The 11,962-nt window shown below is 55.0% G+C and overlaps 1 protein-coding gene across 1 annotated transcript in view; it reads left to right on the forward strand.

Annotated features, from left to right (window-relative positions):
• The window catches only part of GRID2IP (Grid2 interacting protein), a gene marked incomplete at its 3' end in the record, with an annotated part of 39,577 nt that extends 28,092 nt beyond the window's left edge, over positions 1-11,485 (forward strand). Inside the window, exons 11-22 of the mRNA XM_082314493.1 lie at positions 58-175; positions 530-855; positions 1,088-1,501; positions 2,812-2,899; positions 4,246-4,335; positions 5,111-5,307; positions 5,853-6,008; positions 8,029-8,115; positions 8,661-8,790; positions 10,217-10,335; positions 10,820-10,984; positions 11,414-11,485. Coding sequence (XP_082170619.1) covers positions 58-175; positions 530-855; positions 1,088-1,501; positions 2,812-2,899; positions 4,246-4,335; positions 5,111-5,307; positions 5,853-6,008; positions 8,029-8,115; positions 8,661-8,790; positions 10,217-10,335; positions 10,820-10,984; positions 11,414-11,485 — 1,962 coding nt within the window. The remainder of the gene's footprint in view (positions 1-57; positions 176-529; positions 856-1,087; positions 1,502-2,811; positions 2,900-4,245; positions 4,336-5,110; positions 5,308-5,852; positions 6,009-8,028; positions 8,116-8,660; positions 8,791-10,216; positions 10,336-10,819; positions 10,985-11,413) is intronic.
• Between the last annotated feature and the right edge of the window lie 477 nt (positions 11,486-11,962).

An 11,962-nucleotide genomic window follows, 5' to 3' on the forward strand; every position in this document is an offset into this window, starting at 1 on the left:
CCACAAGCCACATCTCGATGCAGGCATTGACAGCGGCTCTTTGCCCTTTTTTTTCAGATGTCGGCTGTCTATGCAGAACTAGAAAACCGCCTGATCGGCAGTTTTGCTGGCAAGATGGGCAACGCTGCCCTGCACAAAGCATCGCCTCCTGCCCCAGAGCTGGCACATACTGCAGGTAGCGTCCGGCTTCCCATGGCGTGAGAGAGGCAGTTTTGGGGCGGTCTCAGGCAATGGTGGATGGTGCTGGCCAGGCAGGCAGAGGAGAAGACATCTTTTTCTTGGTGCCATTTTATAACAAAGCAGTGACAGTGCCATGTGTGAGCCCAGTGATGGCTTCTGCAAAGCTGCATCTGCAGGAGGGCAATGGAGTACATGGGATGGCATGGCCTGGGGGATCTCTCCTCCCCCAGGCTGCACCATTATCTTGGGTCACATTCAGCGCGGTGCTGGGGCTCATCGCAGCCCGTGGATGGGGGGGTCCAGGGAGTGCCCCCTGCAGGGCCCTCCTCAACAGCGCTCTGTCCTGCAGGTGCTCGCAAGCCGGGGATGGCAATCTCATGGCCAAGCGACCCCCTGGCCTCCCAGCAGTGTTACTACCGCCTGCACAGCAGTGTGGCTTCCCCGACAAGCACCGAGTCCAACCCCTACGTCAGCCTCGACAGCAGCCCAGCCCCATCCCCCAAGCACCGGCACTACTCGCTCAGCCCTCTGTCGCGACGGAAGAAGCTCTTCACCTTCTCCAGGCCCCCACGCAGCCGCGACACTGACCGATTCCTGGATGCCCTCAGTGAGCAGCTGGGACACCGGGTCACCATCGTAGATGATTTCCTCACTCCTGAGAATGACTACGAGGAGGTGAGCGTGGCGCAGGGGTGGCTGGGTGCACGGTCTTTGTCTGTCCTGGTCGCGGAGCACCCACCGTGCAGCCTGCACTGCACTGGGATGGGTGCAGAACCTCTGGAGACACATCCTGGGGCTCTGTGGGTGGTGGAGGGGGGCGAGGGCTGCACGGCTGGGGGGCAGGACACCCCTGAGGGCTGGGTAGGTGGACGATGAGGTGCCACCTTCAGCCTCTCCTCTCACCCAGATGAGTTTCCACGATGACCAGGGCAGCTACGTCACCAATGATGCCAGCAGCAGCGAGTACATCAGCAGCAGCGACGAGGGCAGCTCCCTGACCTACTCCACGCTCTCGGACCACATCCCCCCTCCACCGCTCAGCCCCCCACCGCCACCGCCCCCCCTGCAGTTCCACGACCCCCAGACAATCCCCACCAAGGCAGAGGCCATGAAGACCAGCACGTCGCCTGCCCCCAAATCCCTCATCAGCCACTTGCACCCCATCCCACCCCCGCCGCCCCCGCCGCCACCCCCCCCGGTGCCCTGCGCGCCCCCCCTGCACCGGGGGCTGCTGCACCGCAGGAGCGAGTCCAACCACATGAGTGTCAAGAGGCTGCGATGGGAGCAGGTGGAGAACTCGGAAGGGACCATCTGGGGGCAGGTACGGCCCAGGCACAGGGAGCGGGGAGCGGGGCAGGGGGCGAGGGTCCGAACTGCGGCCTGGGGAGCGGTTGCCTGTGCCAAGGCTGTGCAGGTTGGTGGGAGCATCCACGGGCACTGCTCTCCTCCCTGCCTAGCGCACGGAGGGGGCTGTCCCCTCCCTGGAGCATCACATCCTAACCTCTTGTTGGGCCACACATTCAATACCTTAGCCAAGGGAATGAACTCTGAAGATGCCATGTTACAGAAAGTCTCATATTTCTTTTCATCCTTCTAATTGTTTGGACCAAAGCTGCCAGGTTGAGAAGAGGCTCTGGAAAGCATCTGAAATTCTGGTTTTGACTGCAGCGTCCTGGGGAGCGCTTGCTTTCCTGCTCTCTGTGGGTTGACATAGGCAGGAGCTGCCTTCAGCCATGTTTTGCAGGCGTAGGAGGTTTTAGCAGTGGGAAACCATGAGGATGGCTGAAAGCAGAGTGATGGGGAGAGCACCGAGGCAGGGGAGGACACTGGAGGGGGAAAGCAGAGGCGAAGAGTGGGACTAGATGTGATAATCTTTGCCATCATGGACTTGAAGTGATGCAGAACTCTGGAGGTGGATTCGAGTCCCTGTAGGGAGAAGCTGGTCTCCCTGGAGTTTAACTTCCAGCCTCTGTGGAATGATGAATGGTGATGAATGTGTTCAGATGTGCCATATTCTTCGTGCCCTGAGCATCTAGAGGGGAGCCGTGGAATCATCTTACAGTCCCACAGGCACCCACCTCGTAGCAAGCACTTGAAATCATGCGGGTCTCTCGCCCCAGCACTCCAGAGAACAAGATGCTTCTTCTCAATGATTTTTTTGTATGCAAAAAATTCCCAAAGTTTCTGGAATTCCCACTTTGTCCTTCAGTAAAGCAACGTGCCCAAGTAGCAAGTGAAGAGCAGTAGTGCTCTGTAGGATTCCAGCTGTGACAGAAGTGAAATGAATCTGTGGGGCAGTGCCACAAGCTGTGGGGTGTGAGGAAATGCTGATGAGGTGAATCTCTGGGTTTCTTCCTTTCTTCTGAAATGAGAATGGGTCCCACCAGATGGGCTTAGCAACTTGTGTAGAAACTGCCTCCACAGAGGTGAACGGTTCACCAGGCTCTGGTTTCTGTGCAGGGTTTATGATGGCTGAGTCTCCAGTTACAGGACAGTGCCATCAACCTGTCCTGGTTTCTTCTAGGGATGCAGAGCTTAGTGTGGGGCAGAGGGAAGGTGGCCCAGCGCAGGCGGGCAGTGTTGGGCTGTCCCCTGCTCCAGCAAGGCTCCTGACTCTTCCTCCTCCTGCAGCTCGGGGAAGACTCGGATTACGACAAGCTGAGTGATATGGTCAAATACCTCGACCTGGAGCTGCACTTTGGGACGCAGAAGCCTACAAGTAAGTACCTGAGCCCCAGAATAGGTCCTGGTACCGGCCAGAGACCGGGGCATTGGGAGGAACTGGGGCTCGGTGGGCACCAAGGCAGTGCCTGGTCCTAGCATCACCCATGGCACAGAATTCGTTCATACTCAGGATGCTGGTGGCACAGCAGATCATTAAGGTGGAGATTGTTTCACTATATCTCCCTTAATTTTCTTCGCTGCCATTATCTGGTTTCTCTCTGCATTTCAGTCGATCGGGGCAGTGAAACTCAGCTGGAGGGCTTTGCTCCCTGTTGTGCCCAGTGCTGCTTCCCAGCTCTCACAGCGCCTGCCTGGGCATCCCCATACCATGGGGAATGCCGGTGTGCCAGCACTGCTCTCCAGTGCCACAAGGGGCCTGGTTTGCAACACAGCAGAAGTTCAAACTTGCACCACATATTATAACGATTTGTGCATGGCCTCTGCTTGTTACGGTCTGCGCAGTATGGACAGTCAGCTGGGCCATTGGCACGCACGGACACTGAGTTGTGCTGCAGTAGCAGTAACGGCTGCAAATTAGAATTGCAGCTCTATTGCTTTGAGAACTCAGCCCTGAAAAAGCCGTGAAAACATTTCTCTGTCCATAGAGAGCACTACAAGCAACACTTCTTTCTACATATATAATAAGTTAGTTCTCCCCAAAACCTATGTATGAGGTCCGTAGCTACCCACCAGTGCAGCCTTCCCATTGCTCTTGAATTGGGGTCTCCTGCAGACCCACCGACTGGGATCTCCCACCCCCCGGGGTTTCTGGGCACTGCAAACCCAGAGAGCAGGTCCAGGCTGGGGGTGCTGAGCGGCAGTGGCCGGGGTGGCTGCTCTGTGCAGCGGGAGGCATTTGGGGCTTGGGGTGACAGTGGTGTGCTCCTGCCCCCTCGCAGCCTGCCCGAAGGGAGGTGTGGGGCAGCGTGGTTGCCTCATTTACACTGGGAAAAGTAAAATGCCAGTGGGATGTCTGAGCTCTCCTGCAAGGGACATGATGCACAATGGCAGTGTGGGCAGATCTAAGCCAGAGCAGCCAGATACAGATGGGACTGGCAGTGGAAGTGGAATAGGATTCTTCTCAGGGGGTATCTTTTTTGGGATGTTTCTGGGCAGTCTGGGATTTTCTGTGTGTTTCACCTATTGTTTTACCTTTTTCAGCTCCAACTGAGTCCTCCATTGAGGAGATCTTTGAATCGCAGAATTCAAGGATTCCTGGAGCCATTGCTGTGTGCAAAGCATCAGTTCTCCTCTTTCATTCATGGTTTCACTGTTTTCAGGACAATTTTCTTCCTGCTGGAGCCGGCTGAGCCTGTCCTTACCCATGATTAAATCTTTCAGTTTCTCTTCCAGAGCCAACTCTCATGCCTGAAAACTTTAAAAAGAAAGACGTGGTTGAAATTTTGTCCCACAAAAAGGCCTACAACACATGTAAGTAAACATTACGGTGAACGTACCCCCCAAAACGGGCCCAGAGATGGGACCGGGGATGTAGAGAACTGGAAAGGTAAAAGGAGGGAGGCTTCATGAGCACAATCCCATGAGGGCAATCCCAGCACAGGTCTGCTGGTCCAGACTGTTCCTGCAGCCCAGACCTGCTCCGGGCTGGGCTCAGCACCGGGCAGGGGGAAGAAGGTAGCTTTACAAGAAAGGACAGAGATGGGATGTGACTCATTGGCCTGGGGAGGGAGAGGGGAAGAGCTTGCATGGCCTGTGGGGCAGCGAGGGTGTGTGGGGCCACCCTGCTGCCTGCCGAGGAAGAGTCAGTGCCCCTTCTCCAGGACGTGCTTCTGGCAGAAGGAGGGTGGGAGGGCTTGGTGGGACCCTGCGAGCCCCTGGTCTCCTGGCTGTGGGGGACATGGGAGAGGAGGATGCGATGGGGGTGGTTTCCAGTGCAGCCCAGCCTGATGTGTTGGTGATGTACACGCACGATGATGCAATATCCTGGGGGATCTGCAGGACCAGAGTGGCTCCTTGGGGCCCCGTGCAGCCTCTGCAGGGCCTTGGGGAGCAGAAAGCCCTTCCTCTCCCCAGGGCTGACCCTGTGCCAGCATGGGCATGTGGAGAAGTCCACACCACTCTCACACTGTGGAGAGACTGAGCTTCCCCTCCTGGTCCCGTCCTGCCAGACCCCTGTCCCAGTGCAGCCAGCCCCCGGGGTCCGGTCCTCCTCCCCTCCCAAGTGACGGACCTCCCTTCCCCCCAGCCATCCTGATAGCCCACCTCAAACTCTCGCACATCGAGCTGCGCCAGATCCTCATGACGATGGAGACGGACCGCCTGGAGCCTTCCCACATCAAGCAGCTCTTGCTGTACGCCCCGGACGGGGAGGAAGTCCAGCGTTTCCAGAGCTACAAGGAGAACCCCGGCAAGCTGAGCGAGCCTGACCAGTTTGTGCTGCAGGTACCTGTGGGCAGGGATGTGCTCCGGGAGCGAGGAGGTCTGCATGTGCAATGTCCCCGGGATGTTCTGCTGCGAGCTGGAGGGGAGGAAAACACACAGCAGGGAGGAAGCAGTCTGCGGGACGCTGGTCTGCCCAGGCATGCTGTGGGATGGGAAAAGCTGGTGGCAGTGCACACAGGGACTGCCGGTGAGCGATGCTCGGGCTGGTGCCTGAGGTGTCTGGCAGCTCCTACGGCGGCTGTTTTACAGCCAAAGCATACCACGATGTTTACTCCACAGTAAGAGTGACTTTGCCCAACTCTGACTTACTTTCTGTTGACAAAAAGTCACTTGTGGATATTGGCATGAAACCTCCCTGTCCTGTGGCAGCAAAGTGGCCGTGCTCTGCGAGCTACAGCAGCCGTCCCAGCTGCTCCGCGGTGTTGCCTGTGCTAAGCAAGTGCATACTGCTTTCAAGAACAGGGAAATATGTCAGGAAAAACACCATATAGGAGGGATTATGGCTAATGGTGATAGTAGTAATTTTCTCCTTCTTTTGCTCTCAGATGTTGTCAGTACCAGAATACAAGATCCGTCTGCGCAGCCTACATTTTAAGACCACTCTGCAGGAGAAGACAGAGGAGATCAAAGCTAGCTACGAGTGCATCTGCAAGGCCTCTCTAGAGCTGAAAAGCAGCAAGAAGCTGGCTAAGATCTTGGAGGTCAGAACAGTCCTTCCTTCTGGTTACAGCCACCGGGGGTCCCCAGCGTCCACGGGAGCACCCGCAGGCAGCCGGGCAGCTGGCGGGCAGCTCGCGGGCAGGCGGAGGGCAGCTCCAGCCCCACGGCTGTGCCCTGGGCCCCTCCGGGTCCGGCTTGGCCAGGCTCCATCCCCTGGCAGCTCCCGCTGGCATTGGCTTGCGGGGATCGTGGCCTTGGGAGGATGCGGGAGGGCAGATTGCAGGCGGCCACGCACCCACCCACAGCACGCAACAGGGCTGCAGGAACCAGAAACCCAGCAGTAACACAGCAGAGCCCACCGAGGTTGCCCTTTGGCTGCGATGGAGCTGGAGGATGTGGGGTTTGGCTGAGCAGTCGCTGCGTGCGTGTTTACATGCAGGTAGCACCGCAAGCTGGTCCCTGTGCACGGCCGTGGGCTTGTGCCAGCCCTGCCGCGGTGCAGGCAGGGGTCCCGCACGCTGCCCGTCCCTCCAAGGAGGTGCCTTCGGGGTCCCGGGGACGGGCTGTGCCTGGCAGAGGGGCACTACACTCGCAGGAGAGAACGAATCCTGCTGCAGCTGCTCTTTGACCCTACTGAGATGAGCTGCCCCAAATTAATGTTAATTCATTCGGGTTTGCTTTTAAGTAAAGCAGGTAGGATAAATGAGAACACGATGTGACAAAAAGCATTTCCAGATGAGAGATGAAGCTCCTTAGTGGCTCCTGGCCAGTAACCCCCCAACACGTTATTAAATCCTTGGGGGGCCATGGCTCGTTGGACATTAACGGGTGCTGAACAGAAATTCAGAGAGTCCCAGGCTGAAATCCAGGCAGTCCTGAGGTCCCTGCAACTCTCCAGGCCCCAGGAGGGACATCAGGACTCGAGTGAGCCCAGTCTGGGGTCCTGCTGTGCCTGCAAGGCTGCAAAGCCACAGCAGAAGGAATCAGAGCATTCTGGAGGGGAAAGCCTGCTCTGCTGGATCACTACTTTCCCTTTAAAATATCCCCTTAAAGATCTGCAGATAACAGCTGCAAAAGGCTTTGGGAAGAGGAGAGCTTAGGCACTTGCCAGTCAGCAGGAGAGTCCTTGTCCTGCAGGCAGGAGATCTCAGAGTGGACCTCCAGACTTAGCCCTGGTCCTGCAAGTTAAAACAACTGAGAAATAAAAAGGCAAAACCAAATTGTGCACGCCCAAAGCCTGAGGCTATAACACAAGACAAAATCCCCCCTTAAACATTAACAAATCTTGGGCACCTGCATCATCAGTCTGGAAGTGGCAAAGGAGCCAAGCTGGTGTTAGTGGTGCCATAGGCTCCCTGCAGCTCTCTGGCAGCACAGACCTTCTGGACAGCTGCAGGAGAAGGAAGGGGACTCCTGGGCAGCATCCACATAAACCACATGGGGAAGCATCAAATGAGTTCTCTTATAAGGGCTTTGGAAGTTTGAGTCTGCAGATGACAAACGGGGTGTGTTTTCTAGCTCCCACTGAAGACACAGGAGAGGTGGTGGATGAGGACCAGTTCTTGTAGCTGAAGCGTGGGCTTTGCTGTTGAGGGTTCAGTGCAGGCTTCGTACGGGAGCAGCATGGAGAAGAGAACAGCCTGTGCCTCCAGACCCGCGGCCCTGTCCCTTGGGGCTGCCGTGCTGATGGGCGCATTAGCAGCCCTCCTTCTCCCAGCGTGCTGTATGGGTGATAGGATGAACAGTGTGTACAGAAACAGCGGAAAGTCTGCCTTTAACATGCATTCATCCACTTAATCTAACCCACTGAATGAACTGATAAGGTTTTATTAAAAATGCTCTATGAGCACACATACAGGGCCCCTTAGCAGAAGTGACCTGGCACAAAAAAGGGTATTTTCCCACTGTCCTGTAGACAGAGGGAGGCTTTTTACCTCTGCTCCTACCACATTGTTAGTAGGTCTCTGTAACCCAAAAGTGGGTACAAAAGGAGATGGGAGATGGGACGATATAAGTGCTGGAGGTCACCGGCCAGTGATTCACTGACGTATCTCTTTGCAGTTTGTGCTGGCGATGGGAAATTATCTGAACAATGGGCAGCCCAAGACCAGCAAAACAACAGGCTTTAAAATCAACTTTCTCACCGAGGTAAGATGAAGCATGCTTGTTCCCATGCAGGAGGCACTAATATTGTGAGCTCCAAGTGCCAATTTATCGTGCTTGTCCTTGTACAAGGCTCCTGGGTGCAGCGGCTCCCAGAGGTGGGACTGGTGGGAAAGCTGGGATCAATGTGCAGGGTTGACTTCAGAGAGGCTCTAATGGTGGTCTGGTGCTTCAGTGTGCTGGGACCTGAGACCCAGGCCTTCTGGCTGTGGGGTAGGAGAAAATGAAGGTCTCTTATCCCACGTGGGTTGCTGTGGGACTTCTGAGGGGTGGGGGACGGGGTGACAGCCCTGGCCTGTGGGAGGGAGGCATTGCTTAGCATCTCGACGCTACTAATCTGGGCGTAACATGCTGTGTAAACATTAAATGTCCTATTTAAACATTAATCCACATAGCATGGCTGGAAGTTGCCACACACGTGAATGCAGGGTGAGCTGAGCAGAACAGAAGAGCCCCTGTGTATTTGGGTGCTTGGCAAAACCCGCTCTCCTCTGCATAGGAATCTCCTTACTTGTTTTGCTTTGCCGTAGCTGAACACAACCAAGACTGTTGATGGGAAATCCACTTTCCTGCACATTCTTGCCAAATCACTTAGCCAACATTTCCCAGAGCTCCTGGGCTTTGCCAAGGATCTTCCTACAGTGCCGCTCGCTGCCAAAGGTAAATGAACAAAAGCATTTGCAAGCTCCTTGTCTCCTTGCACTGTCTCTTGGTTTTGTATGGGTCTAGAATTGGTCATGAGCTGCACAGCGTTGGCACGAGAAGGATGGCAGCCCAAACAAGTGAGGAATGGTCCTGAGTGAGAGGACAGGGCTAGGAAGGGACGAGCTTAGTGACAGGGGAGGTCTCGTCCGTCCCACACTGCTGCACATGGGAGTGTCTAGACAAGGCTCTGTCCCTGACCTGAACCTTCCTTCTGACTTCAAAAAGTGGTTCCCAAGTTCAGAGGTATCTTGTAAGTGCAAACGAGGAACAGAAGAGGGAAGTGCCAGGAGCCAGTCTGCTCCACCCAGCCTCTGCTTCCTTCCATCTCTGGTGTGTAGCCTCCCTGGCGTGGGTGCCAGCATTATTACTGCTTGCAATCGCGTGTGTACAGAGTGTACAGCACCCCTCATGTTATGAGTTCACAGTCCAGTCGCAGGTATGTCACGCTGACTGAGGATCCTACAGTTGCAATAAAAAAAGTCACACAGATGCTGGGGTTATCATCCATCCACTTGTGTTGGTGGTGTCACAACAGGCTGGCTGCATGCAAAGCATGGGCTGCACCTCATCCTCTGTTGTTTGTGAGTAATTCCCTTGGGAATTAGTGCTACCGTGGATAAATAAAGGAGAAAATTCAGGTCTGGAGATGTAAATTTCCACTTGATGAAGGTCTGTACCTGTAGCTTTCCTAGCTGGATTTTGTATCTGGCCTGTTAAATAATACTTCTGCCACTGAAAGCTCCCTGCTGCCCGGACTCCTGCCACTTTATTCCCAATTTCTGACCATGTGCCATCCAGGGCTCCCCAGCTTCGCTCTCATACAGGCCACAGAGTGACACAGCTGCAGCACATAACCCAAACCCTCCTGACATGCTGCAGTTCACCTTCTCCCTTGCCTGTAGAAGAGCCAACGCTTGGCTGCCTAAGACAGCAATGAGTCTGAACTGCTCATCACTCTCCTGAATGCTGGTGCTATGATGAGATGCCATGGAGGGCAGCCTGGATGTTACCCCTTGTCCTACGAGCCTGTACACTCCCTCTGTCCCCCTCCCAAGTCAAGTACCTGTGTAACCACCGCTGCCCTTCTGCTCCTGACTCCTGCATGCTCCTTGCACTTGGCACGTTCCAAGCTCCTTTTGAGGTTCTTGGCATCTCTGGGCCCAAGCGCCCAACGGCAGCTGCTGGCAACCTGCTGGAGGCCAGCAGGAAGGTCTGGTTGTCCACCACACCCTGGACAATGCAGACAGGTTGTGCAAAGCCATGTAGACAGACAGCCTGAACCACCCTGACTGATGGCCCACGCTCGTTGCCCTCGCTTTGCTGCAGGAAGCAAGCCAGACCTAAGTCTCCTAACACTGTTGACTCCTCTCTTCTCATGTAGTGAATCAGAGAACTCTAACGGCTGACCTAAAGGACCTGCACACCACCATCAGCGACATACAGATGGCCTGTCACAACATGCCAGCTACTGCAGAGGACAGATTTGCAATTGTGATGACTGTATCCTTCTGTAAAAGGGGCAAAACACCAATGTGACTTACTGCCCTCAAGTAAAACCATTCAGTTGTCTTTATGCCTCCTTAGTAAACAGCAGGGCTGTGTCCAGCTGGTAAGAAAGGACCATCTCAGCACTTGGTGAGAGCATAGTGGAAATCTCCACCTTCCACTCACTCTTAGCCAGCATGGGAACCAGCTTTTGTGGTGACCACCGGTTCACATGCCTCTGTGTGGCAGAATCCCAGTACCACAAGGCCAGAAACTTGCCGAGTCGTCCTTCCTTCCAGAGAAGTGCTGTTAGGGACAGCTGAGCATGCCAGCGGGCTCCCTTCGCATGCAGCCGCAGCCTGCATTTGCAGCAGGTCCTTTCTTAGCCTTGAGATGAAACCCAGCCTGAGATGAAACCCAGCCATTTGATAAGCAGAAGTGATTCTGATCCGCACCAGACTCACAGTGTGGCTGTTCTTCCTTAAGCCATTTTTCTCAGTCCTTCCTGGAGAGCGCCCAGCCTGCCATCCGATCCCTGGATGACCTGCAGCACAAGGCCATGGAAGAATTCAGCAAGGTGTTGTCCTTCTTTGGGGAAGACTCGAAAATGACAACTTCTGAAGCTTTCTTTGGCATTTTTGCAGAATTCATGAGCAAGTTTGAGGTGAGTTACACTTTTCAAAGCCAGCCAGCAAGGGGTTTCCTGTTAAGTGTCAGTGAAGCGTTTTACTTGCATGTGACCTGTGGGAACAAGATGAGCTTTTTGTGAGCACGTGTACCTGAGTGTCTGTGAAGTGCAATTTTTCTAATGTACAAGTTGGCTGTCTGGTGCAAGAGGCTGAGGTGAGGGCTGATGGTCCAAGCACCGGCCCCACGGAGAGTAAAGCAGATGTTGTCATGGTCTGACGTTCTTGGTTAACAAAGGCTGGGTTGGAGCACCACAAAGCAGATGCACTGACTGTCAGGGCTTGTCCAGCGGGAAGCTGGGGGAGAATTAAGTCTGTAGCGGCCAGTACTGTTGAAATGTCCTCCCTGTCCACACCAGATGCCCTTGCCTGATTCTCAGCTCCTGCTCTTTGCTCTCTCCCTGCAGCGAGCACTCAGTGATGTGCAGGTCGGCGAGAGCCAGCGCAGCCCCAGGATGACCTCCCCCCTTGCCTGGTGACGGGCCTGCAGCAATGTGAGGTGCAACAATTTATTGCCAACAAAGTGCAATTTGCTCCCATTGAGTTTGGTTGTAAATACGCTGCTGTCACCTGCTACCACCGAGCAGAACCATGGACCGAGGGGTCAGGGCAGTCTGAACACTGAAAAGCCACCATAGGTGATAGTGGATGGATGCGAGGGTGAGGCACAGGGAAAAGAAGGTAAACACCGTGATGGTCTTGACAACAGCTTTCTTAGCACCCTCCATTTCCAGTGTATTACTGAGTCAAGCCTTTCACACACATCTGGGTAAAAGCCCACTCTCCCGTGTTTCCAGAACACGCATAACTGGCACCACCAGTTGCTGGAGACCTTCCCCACGTCCCCACAGCCACTTGCCTGAGCATGGCTGTGCAAGGAGTCAGCCCTCACAGGATACAGCTTTCCCCATGCAGGCACCGCTCGCCCCCATCATCCTCGGGGCTGGGGTTAGAGC

This window comes from Platalea leucorodia, assembly GCF_965183815.1.
Source record: "Platalea leucorodia genome assembly, chromosome: 5".
NCBI lineage: Eukaryota > Metazoa > Chordata > Aves > Pelecaniformes > Threskiornithidae > Platalea > Platalea leucorodia.